The sequence below is a fragment of the Filobasidium floriforme genome, assembly GCF_021052385.1.
Source record: "Filobasidium floriforme strain CBS 6241 chromosome Unknown HD553scaffold_15, whole genome shotgun sequence".
NCBI classification, from domain to species: Eukaryota; Fungi; Basidiomycota; class Tremellomycetes; order Filobasidiales; family Filobasidiaceae; genus Filobasidium; species Filobasidium floriforme.
Genome location: NW_025763636.1, coordinates 522378 through 546029, shown reverse-complemented (window position 1 = coordinate 546029; position 23652 = coordinate 522378). Strand labels below are relative to the sequence as shown.

General features: G+C 53.9%; 6 protein-coding genes across 6 annotated transcripts; 2 read left to right on the top strand and 4 right to left on the bottom strand.

Moving 5' to 3' along the window:
• Positions 1–6: 6 nt before the first annotated feature.
• HD553DRAFT_64032 (uncharacterized protein) lies at positions 7–7865 on the bottom strand. Its single transcript, XM_046184379.1, has 7 exons — positions 7336–7865; positions 4755–7244; positions 4517–4688; positions 4282–4445; positions 753–4221; positions 264–685; positions 7–197 (listed from the first exon to the last, which is right to left on the bottom strand). Exons 1-7 carry the CDS (start codon positions 7483–7485, stop codon positions 114–116), a joined length of 6951 nt encoding a protein of 2316 aa, XP_046035479.1. The 5' UTR covers positions 7486–7865; the 3' UTR covers positions 7–113.
• Positions 7866–8427: 562 nt separating this feature from the next.
• Positions 8428–9889, top strand: HD553DRAFT_324951 (uncharacterized protein; the record flags this gene model as incomplete). Its single annotated transcript, XM_046181548.1, has 5 exons — positions 8428–8485; positions 8556–8627; positions 8701–9225; positions 9298–9665; positions 9758–9889. The coding sequence occupies 5 exons, from the start codon at positions 8428–8430 to the stop codon at positions 9887–9889; spliced, it is 1155 nt and encodes a 384-aa protein (XP_046035478.1).
• A 567-nt stretch (positions 9890–10456) lies between these two features.
• HD553DRAFT_324950 (uncharacterized protein) lies at positions 10457–11473 on the bottom strand (the record flags this gene model as incomplete). Its single annotated transcript, XM_046181547.1, has 2 exons — positions 10457–10674; positions 10894–11473. The coding sequence occupies 2 exons, from the start codon at positions 11471–11473 to the stop codon at positions 10457–10459; spliced, it is 798 nt and encodes a 265-aa protein (XP_046035477.1).
• Positions 11474–12109: 636 nt separating this feature from the next.
• Positions 12110–13416, bottom strand: HD553DRAFT_324949 (uncharacterized protein; the record flags this gene model as incomplete). Its single annotated transcript, XM_046181546.1, has 3 exons — positions 12110–12142; positions 12179–12274; positions 12601–13416. 3 exons carry the CDS (start codon positions 13414–13416, stop codon positions 12110–12112), a joined length of 945 nt encoding a protein of 314 aa, XP_046035476.1.
• A 1874-nt stretch (positions 13417–15290) lies between these two features.
• Positions 15291–18682, top strand: HD553DRAFT_63994 (kinase-like domain-containing protein). The gene is made up of 10 exons (XM_046184377.1): positions 15291–16103; positions 16218–16449; positions 16511–16534; positions 16599–16624; positions 16691–16716; positions 16781–17104; positions 17165–17234; positions 17298–17458; positions 17520–18322; positions 18401–18682. Exons 1-10 carry the CDS (start codon positions 15406–15408, stop codon positions 18455–18457), a joined length of 2421 nt encoding a protein of 806 aa, XP_046035475.1. The 5' UTR covers positions 15291–15405; the 3' UTR covers positions 18458–18682.
• A 677-nt stretch (positions 18683–19359) lies between these two features.
• On the bottom strand, positions 19360–20070 carry HD553DRAFT_273846 (AhpC/TSA antioxidant enzyme-domain-containing protein; the record flags this gene model as incomplete). Its single annotated transcript, XM_046177837.1, has 2 exons — positions 19360–19537; positions 19604–20070. 2 exons carry the CDS (start codon positions 20068–20070, stop codon positions 19360–19362), a joined length of 645 nt encoding a protein of 214 aa, XP_046035474.1.
• Positions 20071–23652: the final 3582 nt, after the last annotated feature.

Sequence of the window (23652 nt, the reverse complement as noted above, 5' to 3'; positions counted from 1 at the left end):
TCCTCAACAATACTTTTGATTTCGATACGACCTAATGTCGCCGGGGTATGACTTTTTCTGCTGAGCGCGAACAAGGTGTTTGGGTGTCCGACCCTATCTCCGCCAGTCTCTTGTCAGGCGATGCCAGCAGACAAGAAGTTGAACCCAAGATTCAGCGAGGCCAGTTCGGGGACCAGCGACGTCAAGCGAAGGAGCGTCTAGAAGATGGTAGCCGTTCATGTCAGAGAGATTCCACTTTCAGAGGTCGATAAACAAGTACTTACCAAGGTTGAGATGGAGTTCTCGATCCTGCCCGCAATGCTCATAAACGCCGCCACCAGTTCATCGTCCGACATTTCCTCTGATATTCTCGGGCCCAAGAACGCAGCTAAGCCCATGACTGGCAGCGGTGCCGTATTTGACCTCTTCACTGAGCCGGTCCGACTCAGGGCTTTACCACCTGGCGAGCCCGTCAGTGTCCCCGGCGAGGTCGGCTTCACTGCAGGCGTCTGATGAGCATTTGCAGCCACAGCTTCCAGTCGCAAGCATACTTGAACCAGCTGCCTCAGCTCGTCAATGTCGATGATACGGTCTTCTCCTCCATAGACTTTGGGTGCTTGAGTCTCGACGTCTTTACGAATCTGAGCGGACAACTCAAGGCGTCCCGACAAAGACCTCGGGTAGATGAGGAAAAGCTTCTCAGGAACTGTGATATCAGGGTGAAAATTTGAGTATCTTGTTTTGAAACGTGTTCTGGCGCGCTGCAGGCTTACCTTCTAACCCCTTGAGCTTCTTCTTCCCCATCTCTAGCACGCCGAGACCAATCTTTCGGAGCTGCGTCGTTTCTCTGCGAAGGTCGTCCTGCAGCTCTGCAGACTGAACGTCGTCCTCTTCGTCCAAATACATCTTGAATGTCTGAACTTCCTTGTGTACATCCGAGCTGACCATGATTTGTCCGCCATCGGCGCTGGCAGATACCCTGGCCGACTTGTTGACCATAGGTCCGAAATAATCCATTCTGCGCGTGATGGGATCCTTCTCCCATACGGGGTTACCCCAATGTATACCCATCCGCACCGACAGACCCCTTGCGATCAGCTCGCCGTGACTGTCCCATACTTCGCGCCCGTCCTCGCTTTCCAGAATCTCCCTCGGCCAATCTTCGTTTAGGAGTTGCAGTTGGCAAGTAAAGCACCACAAGATGGCCGATGTTACCGAAGGGAAGGAGACCATGAATGCATCTCCTTCGGTCTTGACCTCGTATCCCCCAATGATCCGTAACTGTCGCCTGAGTAGACTGTTGTGCATCCGCATAGCAGTCTGCATGCCTGGGTTGGTTTCCCAGAGTGACGTTGAATTCTTGATATCGGTAAAGACCATTGCAACTTGACCGATAGGAGGCTCGACTTCTTGCTGCAATCGCAAAAGGGTTCGGTCGCCGATGTCTTCGATCCTGCGCCTGGCTACCCGCTTAGTGACAGCATGATGACCGTCACCATCCACGACGGTCTCCTTGTCGAGAAGTGTAGCCCTAGACCGCATCGGCCGCTGCCGGAAGAGATCGGCGACCGACAAGACCATGATCATGATCGAGCCTTCTGAGCCGTAACTAATGGCAAAGTCTCGCAACTTCTGCGCAGCCATCATTGGGTCGTCCTTGACGGTCCTGGCAATGTCTACCGCTGTTTGATAAGAGCAGCAGTCCCATAGCGCGCGGTTCGCCAGGATCACAAACTCGTCCGATTCAGTAAGTACCCTCTTACTGACGTGAGGAAGCGAGTTGACGGCAGGCACGGCATTGAAAAAGCCAAACCCTCGTGATAGCGGAATCTCGTCGTTGACCAGGCCTCGAGGCGAAACCCAAGCTTCTGCCGCTCGGATGCGATGTGTCTCTTCCTTGTCGAAGGGATCGTGTTGAGCGGATAGCAGCTCGGCCTCGCCTTTACAGGAAATTACCGCCAGGATGCCTCCGGCATTGGCGACGTGCAGCGTTCGGCCGACCACGTAAACGACTGCTCCTGCAGCACCGCTGCGATATTGTGGCGACAGAGGAGTATATGTGTTGCCAGCAGTAGCATTGGCCGCGTGAGAAGCAGTACTGCCCCCGGACCCTTTCCTTCCACTCTCCTCCGCTACGAGCGAGTCGAAGCAGTTCTTGTTGACGAGCAGGAACGTTCTGCGGAGCGCGTCTTCGACTGTGTCTCCCTCTTTCAACTTGTCGATCTGCGCGTGGAAGTTACTGGCCATCCACTCTTGCACGAACTTCGGAACGCGGCCCCCGGATACACTAGGCACAGCAAGGCCGAACATACCGAACAGGCATTCGTCCTCTCGAGATCGAAAGTCGGGTACCACTAGATCCAAGAGTGACAGCTCGTCCAGCTGTCCGATGGTGTCTGAAATCCCGTAGCCCATTCCATTCATGTCTGAGAAAGACGTACGCACACGCCTGTGCTCGTTTTCATCCGGTAGCGAAGGAATGCGCAGGGTGACGTCCATGAGCCCGAGCACTCGCAAGTGACCCAGTTTCGAAAAGTCGGAGAGATCGCGGCGGAGACCACCACTGTAAGCCATTTCATGCTGAGCACTAGGCTTGATCTCGAGCCGCTTGTTTCCAGACAAGTTGAGGTAGCGTAGCTCCAGGTTCCAGTTCCAATTCCAATCGTATGGCCAGTTCGCGATGTTGTATTTCAGCACGTTGCTGCCAACATCTAAAGTGACCAGTCTCCGAATCTTGCCCAACTCGGCAGGTAGTGTCTGGAGCTTGTTGCCGTTCACATGTATGACCCGCAGACTGATCAACCTTTCCAGGTCTTCAGAAGGTAGGGAAGTCAGGTTGTTCCCGCTCAGGTACAGTTCCTCCAGCTTCTGGTTCTTGCTGATCGTCCAGGTAGGTACCTCATAGATGTCGTTGAAACTGAGATTGAGCACGCGGAGTTCTTCGAGCATGGAGACGGAACCAAAGATCTCCTCGTCAAGCTGATTGTCACACAAGAACAGCTTCCTCAGACTTTTGCTTAGAGGTAGACGTTCGCTTCCAGCTTTGCCAGGTGAAGCCGCGCCGTTGCGATCGCCTCCTTCCGGCGGCAATGCCAGCGCATCGAGCATGCTAAAAGGCGTCTCTGGAAAGGATTCGAGCAAATTCGAACTCGCGTTTAGTTCCCTCAAGTTCTTGCATTGCCATATGCCCGAAGGCAATTCCTTGAGATTGTTATTGTGAACGTTCAAGACTTGGAGGTTTTGGAGCCGGCCCAACCCGCTGGGCAGGACAGTGAGAACGTTGTCGGTGCACGACAGATGACGAAGATTGCTCAGATTCTCCAACGTCTCTGGCAGACGCACGAATTTGTTGTAATTCAAGTTCAAGGTATGCAGGTTGACTAGCTGAGCGAGCGCATCTTCCGCCAGGGTGGAAAGCTTTGCGTAGGATAGATCCAGTACGGACAAGCTGTATGCCGTCGCTGTTGCGGAAAGAGGCGCCAGGGTGAAGCGAGTAATCGAGTTGTGCGGCACTCCGAACTCCCGTACTTTCGGTCCAAGTTGGGCATCTAGTACGACCAGATTGTTGTTGTCGGCTTGGAGAATAGCGAGATTGGGCAGGGCGTAGACCGCGTTCAGGTTGGTGAGAGAATTTCGTCTGACGTCCAGCTCACGAAGGCTGGCGAGTGTTGAGAAGGAATCCGGGAAAGTGACCAACGAATTCCCTACCGCAACAAGACGCTCGAGATGAGAAAGTTGACCCAGTTCAGCCGGTAGAGAGTCAATCTCGTTGAAAGAAACGTCCAGGTCGACTAGGTTGTGAATTTCGCAAATAACTGTCGGAAGCTTGACAAACTTGTTGTTCGAAATGTTGAGGTATTTGAGCCCCTTCAACTCGCGGAAGCTTGCCGGTAGCGTGGTCAGGCGATTGTTCTGGACCTTGAGGGATACTAAGGTCGAAATCTCGTGCAGTCCAGCGTGTTCGAGGTCGACCAAGCGATTGCATGACAAGTCTAGACGCGTGATGGCGCAGCTCTGCCTGATGCTGGGTGGCACCCGTTTCAATGCCATATGAGTCATCCTTAGCTCCCTCAAAGTAGAGCAGGCCTGTATGAAATCGAGCGGAAGGTCGGTCATGGGATTTCGCGACAGATTGAGCGAGATGATCGAGTGAGCATGTTTGTAAAGGAATATGGGAACAGCTTGAAGATCCCGGCCTCCTAGGTCGACCAGTTCGAATGATTCATAACTCCCTTCATCCTCCTGTGTGAACCGTGCTCTTAGCTGGAAGCCCACCATTATCCGGCGCCTCTATGCACTCACTGGATCGATGATCGGCAGGATCGGCGGCTGATAAATGAACCGACAGAGCATGGCCAGATTCTCCCTTCCCATTTCGTCGACTCGATCGGCGTCGTTGTAGCCCGCTTGCAGCAGTCGCCGTAATTGAATCGCCAGGGGTTTCTCGTGGGGCATCAAAAGTCGATCTATAAGTCGATCGTTGTCTAGTCAGCGGACACTTGATGAAGCATATGGACACGGGGGCCATGACTCTCACCTTGACCTCGCTCGCGGATATAAAGCTTCATGTTGCCTGGCGCAGCCTGCGAAGACAGCTTGCCCTCCTTTACCCGCTTCTCCAGGGCCACCAAGATGTCTTGAACGGTCGCAGTGAGGGGAAATGTCAAGGTGGTGAAAGTAGTATCCAAGTTGTAGATGCGGATGAAATGCTGTATCGGGATGTGACCTTTGATTAGGTACATTGAATGTGAGCAAGAACTCTATGTATCGCTTACATTGACGGCCGCGTGAGCACTTCCCGACGTAGTCGGCCGCGCAACAACCTTGCTTCCTCCAGTTGTGGGCCGCTTTGCGCTACTCCCAGGTTTGGTCTTCGTTCGCCTGTCTGCAGGCTTCGTTCCGAATGCATGCGGAGCTCCCGTATTCCGATCGAGGACGGCAGGTTGCGGTGGCTCGGGCGAGTCCGGCGCGTCCACCACTTCCACTTCATCTGATGACGGATCGTCTTCCGGTACCGGTAATTGGTCCCCTTCGACGCCCCAAGACTCGGGGGCGGTCCAAGCCGCCTGTATCTGCTGATTTTCGGTAAGGGGAGTGAGGTTGAAGTCTCGCATCTCCGTTCCGGGTGACAACATGCCATCATCCCTCGGGTCGACCCGGAGCAGATCAGACTTTGGTAAACCTGCAAAGTCCATGTGCATACCGTGGCCCTTTCTGTCTGAAAAGCTAGTCCGTGCCGATGTGGGGCAAAAGGCGCCAAACGGATCCTCGTTGAACACGGTAGGTGTACCCTCCCGAGATTCTTCTAGATCCAACGGCTGCAACTGGGTCTGTTCGAGCCCTTCACTGGCCACCGAGCCGGATTTGACGTTCCTCAGCTGACTGGGCCGTCTCGTGTTGCCTTTGGCGGAAGAGGCCAAACTCTGCTTGGCGAAAGAAGTGAACGGACTCGAAGGCGTCGAGGTCACACCATACTGCGAACTCGAACCCGAATCTCCCGAGCCCGAGAAAGGGTTCTCCTTGCGAAAGTGAATCATCTTTTCGCTCGAAGGAGTTGGCAAAGGTCTCCCATCTAGGTAAACATAGGAGCCAGATGAAGCGGTCGAGTTGATGGTGTCTCGTCTGAGATCTGCCACGCCCGGACCAGTAGAGGCGCTCCCGCTCTGCGAATCCGAGCCCGAAGGCGTCAAAGACGACTGATGCGGTCGAACGATCCCGCGCATATCGTCCAAGTCGGTGTCAAGCACAAACATGGTCCCCTTTGGATGCTCATCGACCGAGACTTCGAGCGGAGCCTGCGTCTGCATAGACGGCTTCTTGCTCGGTTTTCTGGCCTTTGATAAGAATCCCCTTCCTAGCGAGTGTCTGCCCTTCTCGACCTCCTCGCTAGGCGCTTGTGTCGAGGTAGAAGGCGCCAAGCTGACAACGCTAGGATTGTGGCCCGTCTTTCTTCTGGCTCTTTCCGACATTGAGCCTGACGACGCGCCGAAAGGAGGAGCCACAGCGTCATTTGCACTGCCTGGTCGACCCGATCTCACCGATCTCGAAGGGGAAGTCGGATCCATTGACCCAGGGCTAGCCTGTTGTTCCCCTCTGGGACCACTGCCATCCGAACCTCCTGTAGAAGGGCGACCTCCCGTAGCACCTTTCCGCTTGAGCAGACCGGTCAGAGCCGACAGTCCCTTCTTCTTGTCCCCCGGCTGATTTCCCGACGTCTCGCGTTGATGATGCAAGTATTGTTGATGGTGATACTGCCCAGCTGTGGATCCCAAGCTAATTTGACTACCCGATCGGATGTCCCGGTAGACACCGTTCGCCGAAGACGTCCCGGATGGACTGACAGGGGGTAACCGCGAAACGCTACTCGTCATCGTCGAAGAGCCCACCATCGAGCCGGTCGAGTCCAAACCATACCCGTCCACACCATACCCGTCCAAGGTGGAAGAATCGTCGCTTCCCTGTCGATCCCGGCTAGAGCTACTGCCCCGCTGCATATTCGCGGTAGACGGACGATACAGCTTGTTCGAACCCGTCCCCCCAGTAGAGTTTTGACTGGAATAGGAACCCTCGCGTCTCATCTCTGAAGGTCTCTTGCTCCCATTTCCGGTGCTTCCTGATCCCGTGCCCCCTCCTCTGTCATGTTGTGGCAAGTACGCCCCGCTACTCAATCCGCTGGGCCCGGGTGGGGAGGCCGCAATGGTCGTCAACGTGCTCCCCGGCATGTGTAAATGACTCAAGGGCACGTTGAGTGACTTCTGCCTGACGTTCCGAGACGCCGATGTCATCGACGGGCCTCCTCCCCCTATTCCACTGGAAGATCCCCCACCGAGGGTAGGATAAGACGGATGTCGAGCGGGCGCACGCGTGGACATGGCAGCAGAGCCGACATTGTTGTTACTGATGTTGCTCATGCTACCACCGTTGCGGGACATCTCGACGTCGTCCGTCAACCAAGGAGCGATCGCGCCTTCATTCCTCCCGCCCACCGTCCCCGAACTGCCTGCCCGACTCTCCATCCCCGGTCGACCTGACACTGACCCGTCCCCTCCTACCCATGGTGGGGTCTGGTTGTCCCACCCGTCCAGGAACCCGGCTACGTTGTATTCTCCCTGGTTCGAAGTGAGCAAAGGCGATGAGGATGAGCCGTGTTGATGAAACTGCTGTGAATGTGAGTTGGATGTCGAGGGCGCGATGTTGTCTGCCGGACCGACCAGGACCCGAGGCCAGTCAGAGCTCGGGGATGTAGGTACGTCTTCACCAAAGTGCTATCGGGCATCAAGCAGAGCACGAGTCTCGATCGAGTCAGTCGGCCTGTTCAACCTAGAGCTCATGAGTGGTAACCGTGACAAGACCGACCTTTTTCAGATGCTTCAACCGATCCGCTGGGCTCCTGGGTGGTGTCTTTCCGATCATGTTCATATCATCGTACTCGGTGTTATGATCGACTACCACGGGGCTTGACGGACCGAGCGGTCGACCTAGGTCAAAATAGGCGTGTTCGGCCATTTGTGGAGGTGTTGAACCTTGAGCTCTGGGTCAGGCTTTGCTTTGTTTGCTTCAGGTGTATATGGAGATCGCCGATTGTCGATATCTAGAGGACCAAGCACAAGTGGGATGTCCCGAAAGCAGCCGATATCAAACCTGATCGGATATCGTGTTCGAGATGATCGCTTCCTCAGATAGGGGGTCCTTGCCGTCCTACAATAATGCGTCGACCTAGCTTGGCGTGTCTTGTGAAGGTCCTCCTCGCGATCGATCGAGGTGGTTATGGGCGGTAGCTCGGTGGGTTCACCTAGCGTTTGAAGTGAATCTATACGTTATGAAGTTGCATACGGTGCTGACCTGTCACCCAGGCTTATCTGGACGAGCATGAAGTTGTTGTTGACGCTGCCAGCTAGCATGAGAGACATGTCAACGAGGTGGAGGACAAGACCCAAGGTCCAATTCGCTTAGAGAGAGGCTAGAGGCTAGAGGCAGGTGCTCGCTTCGCCAGAGTAGTCGCCAAGACCGAAAGTTTCCCTAGGGCCGGCGCAGGGTAGAGGAAGGGGTGACTTGGTGATTGGTGAGAAATTGGGTGGTCACTATGATTTACGCAGAGTTTCGCTTCATCTGCTTATATCTGCGTATCTACCCCGTTCTCTTGCACAATTCTGTTAGATACAGTTCACACTCACCGTCCCGGCCTCCCACCGAGACGACCATCCAAACGGGACCGTGAAACGATTCAGACGTGAAGCGACCGGGCTTGGCCGCCAAACGGATCCTCGAAGCAACCTCGACGCAAATCTGAAAATCGATACGGGCCATTCAAGTGAACTCTAGAGTTCAGTTGAAGAGGAAGCGAGTGGAAACAGACATCTCGCACCATCTGTACAGGAAATCAGAATAGATCGAAGACCCCCGAAGTGAGGCGTTTATAACAAGATGGTCGGGACCACACCCACGGTCATGACGCCGCAACTACCCAACGAGGATGCTGTGGCCATTGCGACGGACTTTTTCCACTGTGAGTCCCCGAGTCATATGTCCATACGTCTATCGAGAAGCTCAGTCTCTTCCACTGCCGGGACACATAGCGCTTGACAATGTCTCGAACGAGGTCGAACATATCTTGAAAGAGATTGCTTACAAAGACGAACGGATGGCCGGTGAGCCCTGTTTCCTTTCAAGGAACTACCTTGCCAGTTGGACTGATACCCTCATTTTATGACGATATCGCAGAGATCCAGACTCGTCTCAACCAGCGTACCACCGCCGTCCTCCGTAATGCTAAAAACAACCACCCATCAACCCCTAACGGTGCCAACCAAAGTGGTACTTCCTTGAACCCTCTCTCCGCAAAGGACCACCAGGCCTACGCAAAGATCACCGCCGAATGGAACAAGATAGATCTCATCCAATCGGAAAAGACGGCCCTGGCCACCCGCCTCGTCTCGATCGTCACTCGGCATAAAGAACGAGGGAGGGAAGAGTACAAGAAGATCGCTGGCGAGGAAGTCGTCGAAGGGTTGATCAAGGCCGAGAGGGAGGTGGATCTGACGAACCCGACCGGGCTGGCCCAGATGGTCAACCAGTATACGGGTGGCGTGGGGATGATCGTACCCGGTTCGAGCACGGGTGCGGGAACGGCGGGAGGATTAGGGTTGAACGGGCCTGGGTTGGGCGGACAGGGGGGTTCGCAGAGGGGTTCGATGGGACCGGGGGCGATCTCGGTTGTCACTGCCGCAGACGAGCGTTCTACCAAGAGTGAGTCGTCATGTCTCTGCGTTCTTATGTTGGGTGACCGATGTGCGGCCGCTGATCGAATTCGACTTGTAGAACGGAAATCCACTCATCTGTCTGGCACCGTCACCCCATCTTATCACGACATGCCTCCTCCTGCCCTGCCATCCTTGCATCTTCCCGCCTCGCACGCTCACTCATCTATCAACCTCTCTCCTGCTCTGCACTCCGGCGCGCCCTCGTACCATCAACACATCCCCGTCTCTTCCCGCAGCGCGAATCCGGGCCGTAAGAACCGACTTCCAAGTCAAACGCCAGAGGTGGAAGTCGATGTCGAGGTCGATATGGATGCCGAGGGCGAGGCCGAGGAGAACGGAGACGATAACGCGCTCTACTGTTTCTGCCAGGAAAAGAGTTGGGGCGAGATGATCGGGTGCGACAATCAGGAGTGCAGGTTCGAATGGGTGAGTCTGGGACTAGCGAGCTACACTTCGTCACCGAACCGACGATACTAACCCAGGAATACAATTCAACTTGCTCGATTCTACGCGTGCAGTTCCATCTCAGGTGTGTCAAGCTCGATCCTCCTCTACCAGAGACTTGGTACTGTCCCGATTGCGTCGCCGTACTCGGCCTCGAGGACAGCAACGGGAAACCCAAACAGAAACAGAAGGGGAGGAAAAAGTAGCGCGTATCGGTCCCGCTGTCCTTTGGCTCTTCTTGCGTTACAGTCTTGTATCTATGCTATCTGTATCTGTTGTATTCCGTCCGGTATCTTGTATACATATTGAAATGCACCTCAGCGATCCTCGTGCGTTCCAATCTAGATTCTGGTTGGTGAGATGTACCAGGACTCTTGGACCTGGGTGAAATCCGAAACGTCTGGTTGTTTCACCTGCAACGTTGGCGGCTTCGCAGCCTGCCCGATTGAATGACATCCGTGTGTTCTCTCCTTCCAACAGGATAGCTTTAATGAGACGCATCAGAAGCGGTGCCTCGTGTTCAGCATATATAGCCAGCAGTAAGCGTGCATCGAGGGAACTCTTCGAGCTAGTTCGATCAAGGAAAAGATCGCGGATCACGGCGGAATGGCTATGTGCGAGCGATGTGTTTTTTCGAAAGACATCCCTCGGATAACTTCTTTCTGGTGGTATGCCATGGGATGATACGCAGCAATACTTATACGAGGCGAAGGCGATCAATGTCCTTCTACTGCTAGTCATCCATGCCGTTCGCTGCTTTGCCACCCACTGCTTTAGCGGTAGCAATCATAATGTCGCTCCCACAGCTTCACCTGTCCATGGTGCAACCTCTCCCTCGCGCGCCTCAATTTCTTGATCTTGGGCTTTACACATTTCTCCTCTGATGTCAGCTTCCTATCGCCCTGATCTAACATGGCTTGTGGTTTGCCCAAGATGTTTGAAGGAACGCTACGAGGGAGTTCTGAATGGCGATCTAGCGCGAGTCTTTCCCCTTGATATGAACAAACAGGATGGATATATGATACCTAAATCCTCCATACGGGTCTGTCTACTTAGTACTAGTATATCGGCTCTCTCATCTGGTGCCCTCCAGGTCAATAGCCCAATGAGCCCCGTCGCTGCCTAGCACTTCTCCCTGCCTTTCATCCTGTTTCTTCTGCGTTTGCCTTCCTCTGTGCTGCTCTTAGGCGAGTATTCATCATGCTTTTACGGTGCAGGCATCTGCGACATTGCAGCGTCTCTGCAGTCAAACTCTTCCTCTTCTCCGTTGGCAACACAAGAACTGCCTGGCACACCTCGCCGCGCTTCATCGACTCTCCACAGTATCTCACATGGATATTTTGGTCCAGGAGGCGGACATTCTGCTGTTCCCGCTTGAGGGTCTCCTTCAAGGCAGTTCGAAGGTTGAAATCGTGCTCATCACCCTTATCTATACCCTTCGAACTGTACCATTTGAGAAGCCTTTCTTGTGATGGCTTGTCCATATCTTCCCATCTGACCAAGTCCAGGGCGTTGAGTCCGATAGAGGATTCAGTCAGAAGAGTATTCGATGAAGTGTCAGGGTTCAGGTATTGTTCGGGCGCGGATTGCCAAGCGTATGGAGTCTGAACAGATCCTGGAAAGTATTGGTAGCCAGACGTGCTGCCTGGAGTCCCGCCGTACAACCCTGCGCTTGTCGAATGCCCTAGATACCACGGGTTCTGGCTTGGGAGGCTCTCCTGATCGGTAGCATCTTGATAGTAGCCGGATGTCCCGTCAGGGTTCTGGTGATAAGTGAAATCTTCGTCCATCACAATCAATATGAGCCGATTGAGAAACACACAAGGACGTATAAGACATAGCGCTTATGATGGGATTGAGAAACAGCTACTTCTTTATACGTTTTATGTCTTAGCGTGTTGTCATACGGATGGCTCTCGGACGTTGTCTTCCTTTGATCGGACCTACCCTGCCGCCAATATCAAGGGAGGCGCTACGAGTGTTCCGTTGTTCCACCACGTATCCTTTATTTGCTGTGGTATTCCTATATTTCGCTACTCACGAGTATTTTCTTCCAACGTATCCCTCCCACCTAGCTGAAGTCGTGGATGCAGAAGCGCCGTTTTCGTCGATCGTTACGATCATCCTATGATCATAGCTTGCAATAAGTTTCATCGGAACGGTTGAACAGGCCGATGACAACATTTGTTCAAACCAATCTTTTACAATTCCATGACGGGACACAAATGGATTTAGCGCTGGCGCGGTTGGACTCTGGTCGGATCGTCGATTGTCGGAGCCGTTTGCACAACAGACCTGATACACGTCTGGCTAGCAATCGCTTAATCATGCGAGTGCAACATATTCAGCACAATTCCTCACCTGCTGCAAACTCCAATATTTCGTTCTGACTGAGAATACGATCGATCTATCGCGGTCGAGCTTGATCAGACACGGACGCGGGATCGCGCTTGTTCTTTCTGGTTCATTGGTGGTCGAGCCATCAGATCACTTACTTGGGACAGAAACTTCTGGGAGTATCTCTTTTCAATTTCATGCTGAAATCGCACCAATAATGCTTCGCAACACGTTGAGCTATAAATATAGTTTAGCTGTCCAGTTGACGGACGTGCACAGCGATAGAGTCAACCATATCTGTCATTGAAGTACCGATGATAACCCTCCCCGAAAAGAACAGCAGCTAATCGACTCCTACCCAGTTACATCCGTCAAGTTTAACGATGATGCTGATGTTATTACTACTACTGCCTGTCGATCTGAACCTACTTCTGAGGGAGGCGAGTATTTCATATTGCGTCGTAGCATCACACACAAGCCCATACAGCTAAGAGCATCTCTACAAACATTCTAGCAACATCGCTTGAAAGGATTACTCGGCTGCGAGGAATTTTTGAGCGTTGATCACGTTGCGTATTACTTTAGAGTCTGTACTCGTATCTCTGGTTTCCCATCCTATCACTTCCCACCCTGTCCTATCCTCACTATCTGCGTTATTTCTCGTTTGGTCTACTATCACTCTCCGCCCTCCCGTATCTTTATCACTATGTGCCTTGTTCTGCCGCTTCTTCCACCGAACTTTACGGCTAGCTTCCCGATTATTGCACTTGAAGCATGACCATTCCACCTCGGCATCCATACTGTAGACCACAAGGATCGCATCACACTTCTTCCCGCGCAGCGACTCAGCGTTACAGACTCTGGAGAAGACTTCCTGCTTGTTGAGCATGACAGCTTCTGTACTCTTTCCACACAGGGATTGCCAAATGTCTCTACGCAGCTTTAGATCATCTTCGTCTCCTTCCTTGACATACTGCTGTGTATATAACCTCTTCAACCTATTTTGCGAGGCTCTATCCATTTGTTTCCATTGCAGAATTCCTACTCCTTCCGAAGGGCTTACGGAAGCAGTCGAAGTGGCGGGATTCACACAGTTGGTAGAAATCGACAGCGGGTTGTTCAGGGTAGCCAGCCATGAGGATGGATCGACTGTATGCTCCGTTGAGCTTTGGGTATCGCTGACTCCGGACATAAAGACTGTCCCTGTATTCCAATCGAATCGCTCGTCTGTCCAATCGTCCATTCGGTATGCATTCGGTCCAAAATTACCCGGATCTAACGCATTGTCATCCCAAGGAAGGATTCCACTGCCATCGCCACTCCGAATATCCGGCTCAGATCCTGAATATGGGTTGGGGGTATCCCAGTAGCTCCCAGGTTTTGGATATTCCGCCATATGTCCAAGGTGAGGAGGAGGATCTAGTGAGAATTGAGAGTATGAAGAATTCGCCTAAGCCGCCGCAGAATTCCAAGTCAAGCCGGAGAGCTTAGTATATATACTTTCCCTTGCCGCTGTAACATGGTGTAACATGAAAGGTCTTCCTTTCATCGCCTCCCCGCCTCGATCAGCAGATCTGTAGGGGTAGGTCATGTCAGAGCTGCGGGTAACCAAGCAACGGCAAGAAGACTTCTTGGAAGCCCGTTGCTTTGATAAAAGTCTTCGCGACGATACAACGAGCGACGTCTTTGAAGATCGTTGTTACAGTCCGTGCCTAAGAAGCGGCGCATCGCTCGAAAGATCTTGTGACGATATCTGCGGAAGGAGGCCCATACAAAAGAAAATGATGATGTTCGCTGCAACAAGTCGGATCGACCACTGGTGCGGCCAACCCCTGTAGAATTTCATGTGATGTTACGCCTGTCCCGACAGGCCTGTCGAAGGTCATACGGTTCAAATTTCGCGAAAGCGATGCTACTCGATGCTGAGTGCCGGCATTTCGACGAAGCACATTCTTCCGAAAGATCACTGAGCACACTTGCTGAGAAGGTGGCGTGAACCGAGAGCACCGATATGAATCAAGAGAACCTTTCATGCTCGAAGAAGCCCCTCAAAAGATGAAATCGACTTTGTCTCCCGTTTCATACTTCGGAAAAGGCCAATTGTGCGACATGCGCCATTCAGCGCGCCGTAGCAGCGAATGAAGGTGCGATAGCAGCAGTAGTGCTACAACTGTTCAACCACCAGCTGGGACTCGGCACTCTTGCCGTTTTGTCCCCATTCTGATTCGTTTGCCTGTCTTCGACTCGATGTAGATGTTCTCCTTCTCGAGACGTTGGCTAGTAGCTAGTAGCTAGTAGGCCCGTCGATGTCCGGCTAGAGTTTCCCCGTTGGGTATCACGAGGCTTCTCGCGCGACCTCGCCATGGTAGATCCCCGACTTCCAGCCACCCCCACACATTCGTGTAACCTCATTGCCTTCTTGCTCCATGCTCCTGCAGTACTAGTGTTCCCTGTTCCCTGTTCCGCGGGGCAAGGGTTGCAGCGTTCGGACGTTCGGCAATAAATGATGATGCAAGGACGATCGACAACGTTTGGCACGTTCTAGGTGTGGGCTCGGTCCGTCGCGTCAGAGTCGTCCGAGCGAAAAGGGTGAGGGTTGTGTCGATCAAGTATGCACTCTCTGGTATCAGTCGAGCAGCACGCAGCGAGCAGAGATAACTGACTTGCTCCTAGGTTCCCCATATCTCTAGATGCTAGATGCGAGCCGCTAGACCTCTCTGCCTCTACCCTCTCGTTTAATCTATCAGCAGACCTGGACGTTGTATAGGACCAAGTGAGACAGTGCGGTTCCTTCCTGACTCACCGGAATCTCTTGCTCTCCTCCTCCTCCTCCCCTTCCCCGCAACGCCTCTCTCCTGATCGACACAAATCGAGGATATACACAGCAGAATCTTGCAGACCACAATTATACAGAGACTCTGCGGTCCTACATCCTACGATACATCGACCTCCTGCTCGTTGTCATCGTCACGTCAAACCTTGTCGTGGAACTGCTAAACGGCACTCAGCGGCCGTGAAAATTTCCCGTCCAGAGGTGTTCGATAACGCAATTTCATCGAGAGGAACGCGATAACAAAACCTTGAAGACCCCCCGCTCGGTGCAAATAGCTACATCCGTCCCATACGACCATCCATCGAACACCACCTCGTACCATAGTCCCGCATCGCCATAGACAACCGGCAGAAAGGCAAACAACTATTATCCAGAATTATCGCTCTGATATCGCAAAGCATTGTAGTCAGTGCACTTTCGTGCGTTGACCACCTCGACCTGGAACTTTGGCACAGCTCATAACACGGCAAAGGACCACCCTCGGACTCGAATCCGTCCTTGTCCATTCGATCGCGATTCATCGAAAGGGACACTCCGATACGATCCACCTCGATGCCCCCATTCTCTCCATACCCACTCTCTCATCCGAACCAGACATCCGCCTCTGGATCAGTCCCAAGATCGCCCACCTCGGCCTCGGCTTCCTCGCTCTCATCGTCAACGGGCCTGTCCACCTCGTATACCCAGGGGTTCTATAGTACAGCCCCTACGAGTCGGGTGAACACACCAGGGATGAGTCTGAAGTCTGGGGGAAAGAGCGAGCAGGGCTACCAGTTCGGGTCAGGGTCGGGGTCGGGGTCGGATGATCACAGAGGAGAGGATGATAATAGAGAACTCGAAAGTCAGGATGGGTCAGAGAAAGGGGAATCGGAATTGGCTTTCGGAGGAGGTATGGTTGCGGTGGACGAGCTGGATATCGGGTCGGTTCCTTTTCCCAAAACCACCACCTCTGCCGTCGGCGGCTCGTCCTCGTCTTCTTCATCGTCCCGCCCAGGACTGTCCGAACAGAACCTCGCCAGTCATTCCATCTCCAATTCCAATCCTACAACCTCGACTTCCCACCGACCAGTCACCTCTTCCTCGGCACCTAATACTACCGGTACTGGAGCGTCTTACCCTCAGACCCACTCTTCAGCGGCGGGAGCGAGCAAGATGGCCATGGCTATCGCTGCGAGAAAGGGGAAAGGGTTGCCGCTCGACGTGGACGATGAGGTGGAACATCCCCTGAGTGGAAAGGCACTCGCTAGGCGGTGAGTCTGGCATGCTTGATCCGTATGAAAGGCCCCTCGCCACGAGACGAGTCATGAAGCCGCCCTGAGCACTAAATCCTCTCTCATCCTTTTTCTTCTCGCTCGTCTCCGTAGAGGATACCAATCACACCTCCTCTTCAAGCACGTCTTTCATCTCGAGGATCGTTGGACCCGTCTTCGAGAGCTAGGGCAGGGAGCTTACGGACTGGTCATCTCGGCCGAAGACTCGATCTCGGGGGAAAAGATCGCCATCAAGCTCTTGACGAGGGTGTTTGACAAGGTCATCTTGGCGAGGAGATGTCTGAGAGAGTTGACCTTGTTGAGGCATCTGAATGGGCATGAGAATGTGAGTCTGTATTGCCTGCGCGAAGCGGAGTTTGAAGCTGATTGGATGTCGGTATCGATAGATCACCGGGTTGATCGATCTAGACGTAAGTTTATGACGAGATTGCGCATGACCGCTCGTCTCGCTCATCTCAACACTTTTCTGATTAGGTCGTGCTCGATGACTTCAACGAAATGTCAGTCTGAAAAGCGCGGCAATTCGAGGTGTCCGCTCAAGCTGATCCGAATCTATATATTCACAGTTACCTGTTCATGGAACCCATGGAAGGTGCGTCTTGAACAGTCTGGATGTCCATGGTCGAAGCTTATACTCATCTCATTTCATGTCGCAGCCGACCTCCACCAGATCATCCGCTCGGGACAACAACTCACCAACTCTCATATCTGCTACTTTCTCTACCAAATCCTCCGAGGAATGAAATATATACACTCGGCCAACGTCATCCACCGAGACCTGAAACCGGGCAACCTCCTCGTAAACGCCGACTGCGAGCTCAAAATCTGTGATTTCGGACTGGCACGCGGCTTTAAGCCTGATCCAACCGAGTGGGATCCTAATTCCATGCCTGAAGGTGGAGCCATGACGGAATACGTCGCGACGAGGTGGTACAGGGCGCCCGAGATCATGCTCTCCTTCAAGCGGTATTCAACTGCAAGTGAGTGTAGAGGTTGTGAGGGCAAGCTGGGTAACTGTTGTTAATGCGGTCGCTTTGCAGTCGATGTCTGGTCGATAGGATGCATCTTGGCCGAGCTGTTGGGAGGCAAACCGCTTTTCAAGGGAAAGGAGTGAGTATTGACGCCTTCTCGTATACAATTTCGGTCGCGCGCTGACCTTTGCTGCTGCATCAGCTACATCGACCAACTCAACCTGATCTTGCAGACCTTAGGGACACCTGACGAGTCCACCTTGGAACGTGTGGGAAGCGAAAGGGCGTGTCAATACATCAGGAGCCTGCCAAAGAGCGAAAAGGTCCCATTTGCCGAACTGTTCCCGGATGCCGATCCAAACGGTAAGTCGATACTGCGAATCTTCAGTCGAACTCGAATTGTCATTTAATTCCGCGCCCGCAGCCGTGGACCTTCTGGAGAAGATGCTCACGTTCGATCCGGCCGATCGGATGACGGTGCAGGAGGCTTTACTACATCCTTACCTCGCACCGTACCATGATGATACGGACGAACCCGAGTGTCCGATCAAGTTCGACAAGTGGGAAGAGGTTGAAGGTATCCAATCACTGGCAGAGTTCCGCGAGACGATCCACCGAGAGGTGGAAGAATTCCGCGCAGAAGTCCGAACCGTCGAAGAGTGGGACTCGGACTCGAACATAAGCGGAATTCAGTCGAACGCGCTCACTGACGAGGAGTCAGGACCAGAGCGGGAGGACGCGTCAGTGGCGGAAGACAACAAGATCGAGACGTTGATCTCCCCTCGAGACTCAGCTCATGGAACACCTCGCGAAGTCACAACCCCATTATCAGCCACATCCGAGCTGTCGACAGCGAGTCACATACGTCCAGGTCGTGCGCGTCGAAGCAATTCGAGCAACTCTGGCTTTGGCGATCCGTTTGGCCGACGGCCAAGCTCGATGTTCGGCCTGGGTTTGGGCATGTCTGGTATGACGCCCATCGATGGCGGGTACCGGGATGGCGCTCATAGCTTGACTCGAGGTCATAGCGCACGGAATTCGATCTCGATTGCCGAATTCGCCAGTGGCAAGATCAAGTCACGGCAGGGATCGACGTCCTCCTACGTGCGGCCGCTCTTGCGCAGCCTTTCGACATTGTCTGTGGCCGACCTCAATGTAGCGACGCATCAGATTGGTGACGAGCCTCCTCCCATGACCGTTTCCGCCAGCGATGCGCCTCCGTCCGAGGTTAGTGATGGGGAAGGATATCAGATGCCTCGATTCAAGCCTTGCTGACAGCCTCTCTGCGACACTGCGACTACATAGGCTCCTCGTACGTTTGGGACCATACATAGTCGCCCTGTGACCCCGCCTCGGCCCTAAAAGGCCCCCTCACCGCCCTTCCCGGCACCACTTGCACATGGAATATTTTTCTACACATCTTGCATTCACAACACAGACCCTAAACAAGCCCAACCTGAGGAAAGCAAATTACCAGTTGAGAGGCACACTTGAGAGGCACAAGTCTTGTAACACCATTCCGAGATCGGAAACGAGCATTCTTTTGTATTTTGCATTCAAACGGCTGGATGGCATGCATACCTTTTGCCGTCTCCATCGGTTCTGCGTGATCGTCATTGGTAAGCGAGCGATATGGAGCGAAGCGTGGGCGTAAGATTCGGATGCAGCGTCATCAAAACCTGCATGACTACATTTGAGAGCCGAGTAGAATGCCGGTAACGACTGCGAGGCCTGAACTGCTTCAAGTAGCACACAAGGGTATGATATTATATGTCCACAATTTTCCGCGATCAGGCGGACATCATCGAAGAGCGCCTCTCGATCCTTGGCTTGCCCCCTTACGACTCGTTTCTTTCTTCGAATGTCGCCGCTACCGGCGAGTCGATCATCTCTACAAATCGGCTATGCGTCCTGGTGATCCCATTGCTACGACTGACAGGGGTATCGAACTCGGCCTCTGAATCGCTGAGGATCTGCGGCATACATGCTTCTCCAGGAAGTCCGGCGTTTGATCTTCTACCTTGTCTTGCTAGTCTGACCCGCTCGAGCTCTTCTTCCCGTGCGACCAGCCAACCTTCCCCTTCGCTCTCGCGCCGGGACTCCATGGCGTATCTCTCGGCTTGGGTGAAGTCCATGCCGCTCTCGCCCCAGTTACCAAAGGTCATCCCGTCGGGAGTATCTCCATCTGTCTTTGGGCGATGAACCTCGGGCGGAGGAGGCCCTGATGAACAAGCGCGCGAAAAGTTATCAGGAAACGCAGTCGTCTAGAAAAGTGAACGCCAATACTCACCTCGTTCGCCATGGAAAAAGTCAAGATGGACCCCAGCGAGGGCGACGATATCACGAATGGGAGCGTGGTTCCGGGTATTACTCATCCTGTGAGCATAAGTGCATTCAGTGGGCCCGCTAAATATGAATTCTCCTCCGATCTGCGTGAAGTGGCTGGAACAAGATTGACACTGCCATTAGCATGGCGACTGGGATTTGTCTGAGCTGACCGGGGCTTACCCTGGTTTCTTAAGCGGCATCTTGGTGGCTCGTTTGGCGACCTGCCAGGTACCTTCTAGGTTGCTCATTCTCACATAGTCTCCCTTTTCGTCCTCGGCCCCTGCATCGCCGGTCTGCCTGGTCATCCCCAGCGCCTTGTACAGTCGCAACTTGGAATCGGTATACATCTTGAAGGGACACTTGAGGGACTTGCTGTAACCTGGTATCATCTTGTACGACCCGTTTCCGATGATGATCAACTCGACATTGGCCCGATCGAGCGATTCCTGGTCGATTGTCCGGATGATGCTTTCGGTATATTGCGCACAAAGCGGACAATACCAATGTCGAATGAAAATGACGACATAACGTTTCCCGAGTCCACCTTCGATCAGCTTCCCAAACTCGATCTTGGTCCCCTGATCGTCCCTGATTTCAATCATACTCGCTGCCATTAGGTCATCGTAGCCGGGGATCGTATGTTGCATCGCATCGAAAACTTCCGCTTCGCGTTTCAACCTCGCCTTGCGCTCACGATAGCCCTCGCGCTTGAGCTTGACATCATCCGCAGATGTGTCGGTCGATGTTCCGCTCTTGTCACCCCTAGCGCTTTTGGACCGTTTTGTAGTCGCCCGTCGTCCTGAAAGCACACCTCTCCCCTCACTCTTCTCCTTGTCCCGTCGAGCGCGTTCCTCCCGTCGCTCCTCAGCTCGCAACCTCGCCTCTTCCGCCTCGAGCGCATCCAATTCGGCCCACTGCACCGGCCTCCTCTTGGCAACGACCGTCTTCATTGATTGCTTGCTCTCGCTGCGACCGTACTGAGCGAATGGCGGCGGCGAAGCCGTCCTGCTGCGAGTGTGACCGCGGAACGAGCTCGAAGGAGTCAAAGCCTCGACCCTCGGCGTTGAGGAACTACCAGCTAGGACTATAGACGGCGTCGAGGCTCCGGAGTCAGTCCCGAGCTGTCGCCTAGATCGACCGAAGGGCAGATCTTCTCTGGGGCGAGTGCTGGTACCCGTCGGCGGCGCGGTGAACAGTACAGGCCGATCCTCGCTCACCGCCGAATTCGATGGCACATGGCCTGACCTGATCGCCCGTTGATCGTCGTCGTCATCAACGTTTAGATCGATCGTACCCGCTGGCAAGACCTCCTCATCGGTGGTACCTGGATCGGCGCCCCCGGCGAGACTGTAACCCGTCATGAAAGTCCTTTCGGACGGTCTCCTCGCTTCATTGGTTTTGATTATCGCGTCTCCCTCTGTCTGACCGAAAGAGAAATGTTCCAAAGGCAACTGTTCTTGGTCTTCCTGTGCAGTCCGCAAGAAGACCGCTCGGGGACTATTCGGGTCGACGGGAAGGGAATCAATCCGAGCGGGAATGACAGGCGGGTTGATCCGTCTCCTATCCCTCCGATCATGCACCCCAAGGAGATGCTGTTGCTGATATTGTCGTTTTGGCGGGGAAGACGAATCTATGGACTTGGACGCGGATGCAGGGGAGACAGGTAAGGATTCTGCGCCGGGCAGGACTTTGAGCTTGACCCCTCGATCGCCATCAATAACGATCGGTGGCAACCTAGGCGCTTCCACCGAGATCCTGACCGGGTCCTCTAGAAGGACCTCTGGAGATTGCTGCTGCTGCTGCTTGAGGGGCAATGGTGACGATATATCCTTCAAGGACATCTCGCTCTTCCTCCTCCCAAACCCGGCAAACGTCAAGAATTGTCCACTCTTCCGCCTGCCGCCCTTCTTGACTTTGTCTTCGTCCTCCTCGGATGACCTCCTCTTCCCTTCCACACCCTCGACATTCGACCCTAACCCGAAGCCGAGTCCCAAACCGAGCCCAAGACCCGGCCCGAGCGACTTGCGTCTCTCGCCCATCTCCTGCTTCCTAGTACTCGTCGTCGTATACCCTCCCGTTTTCTTCGCAGACGAACCGCTCGGAGACCCAAACCCAAAACCCGACGTCGATGTCGAAGTCGAAGGGGAAGGCAAGGCCGACCTGACCCGTCCCAACGGTGCGCCCAGTTCGATCATACTCCCCGCAGTGTACCCTTTCGAGTGCCTCCATGCACCCCATTCGTCCGCCACTGCCCCTGTCCCCATGTCCAATCCCGCATTCGCACCGCTCGTGCCCAGGTTCAAGTTTAGCGTCGTCGCACTCCCGAAAGCGAGCCCGAGGTTCTCCAAAGACTCTGTCAACGCCGGCGCCTGTTTCCTGGACAACCTCCTGTTGCTTTTGATCGAACCTGGCGTCAAGGTCAGGCTCGGATTCGGGATGGGATTCAGTGACGGTGTCGGGGTGGTAGACCGAGATTGAGAGTGAAGTTCGGCACCGGTGGACAAGGTGGGATAGGGAAGCTCCTCAGAGTTGGGCGTCGGAGGCAGGGTCGATGGCATCGATAAGGGCGAGACGGGTTCGATCGCAAGCCCGGTCGTTGAGCTCGATGCTGATGCCGTTGTGAATACGGATATGGATGGAGGTCGAGATGACGAGTTGATGAACTGTTCCGGATGGTTGTCCGGAGTGGGGGTAGGTGGATTGATCTGGAGAGGGGGGATAGGCGACGGGGTGGCGGTGGCGGTAGGTGCAGGTATGGTCTCCCGGTCCATCAAAGTTGCTGCCAGGTTATTTGGTGAATCAGCTGTATGGTTGACTGATTCAGGTGATCTCGTCGGATTTCCTTCACGGGCTTCCGTACGGAGCGATTCGTCACTCCGAGGCTCGACCCGTTCCGACCTATACGCTTCCCCGTTATCGAGTCCCAGTCCGACCCCCTCAGAGCCCAAACTCTTACCCACGATGGGGAAATCTGCCATCTCCGCGTATACCTCCTCCTCAAGGATCCTCGGCGAATCAACCACTAGACCCTTGTCCTCCCTCCTCGTGGCCCGCTCATATCCGCTAAACTTCCTGTCCTGACCCCGACCCCGATCCCGATCCTGATCCTGATCGAGATCGATGGAGCTCGTCTGACTCGTACTGGATGATAATCCCTGATTCTCATCGGTATCCGTGCCCCAACTAGCCGTACGAGACGCAGAAGAAGGAGTGGATTCGGGAAAGGCAAAGATGGAGATGGGGTGAACGAGGGCGGTCATCGTCGCCGAGGTAGCTGTTCCGCAGGTCGAAAGTCGCTTCGTTCGATCCCAAGTAGCTTGTCGTCGATCAGAGAAAAGTCCACCTAGAAGAGGTGGTCGACCGAGTTTCTCGACATGTTATCGTACGAACATGATGCTATGAACTGGAAGCTGCAAGTCGAGGATCTGAGAGGTTTTCCCTCTTTCGGGCATGTCCAGGGGCCGCAAGGGCGACCGGGTAACTGTAGAGAGAGGGTGGAAGAGGGAGAGGGAGGTGGATCCGAGACAAATCATCATTCGCTTTGATGGATGACTAGCGCGCGTGATCTCCCTCGCTCCCGTGCCCTTAGAGCGATCGAGGTACTGTCGCGAATTGATCCCGCGTCGATCAAGCCTTCCTTCGCCAGAATCCTTCTTTATCCGACCCACCCCGGGATGGCGTGTCGAAGGACCTATTTCCGGAAGCGGGAGACAATATGATAATGCGTTTCATACGTCCTCCATAGCGATAGCAAGGTGGGGTTCGACCATGACATCGCATGAAACCTATCCGCCCAATGGTCGCAATGTTTCTGTTTATTGTCGTTCGTGGATAACATCGGGCCTGATCGTATCGACTTTTTGCGGTCTACAACAAACGAAACCCGAAGGTGAATCAGGACTGAAAAGCTTGGAAAACAGATGATGTCGACTGCCATGCGAGCGAGAACCTGTCGAAACGGCAATTGTGAGTCGATGTCCGAGGAGAATCTTGAATCATGCAGCAAGACCCGCTTTTCAATACTCGTCCCTCTCAAGCGACAAGCTTCCCCCCCTTGCAGGCGTCAGTGTTGTTTATTTTACATGGAACAAAGTCGTAGATAAGACGGGAAGGAGGGTGTTGAAGGATCTGTCCTCTGCGAAAGGGGGTGGGGGGGGGGGGGGGGAAGATCGCATCCGGGGTCGGCAACGTTTTAAGAATGCATCCGGCGGATAGCGAGAAGGCGGTCG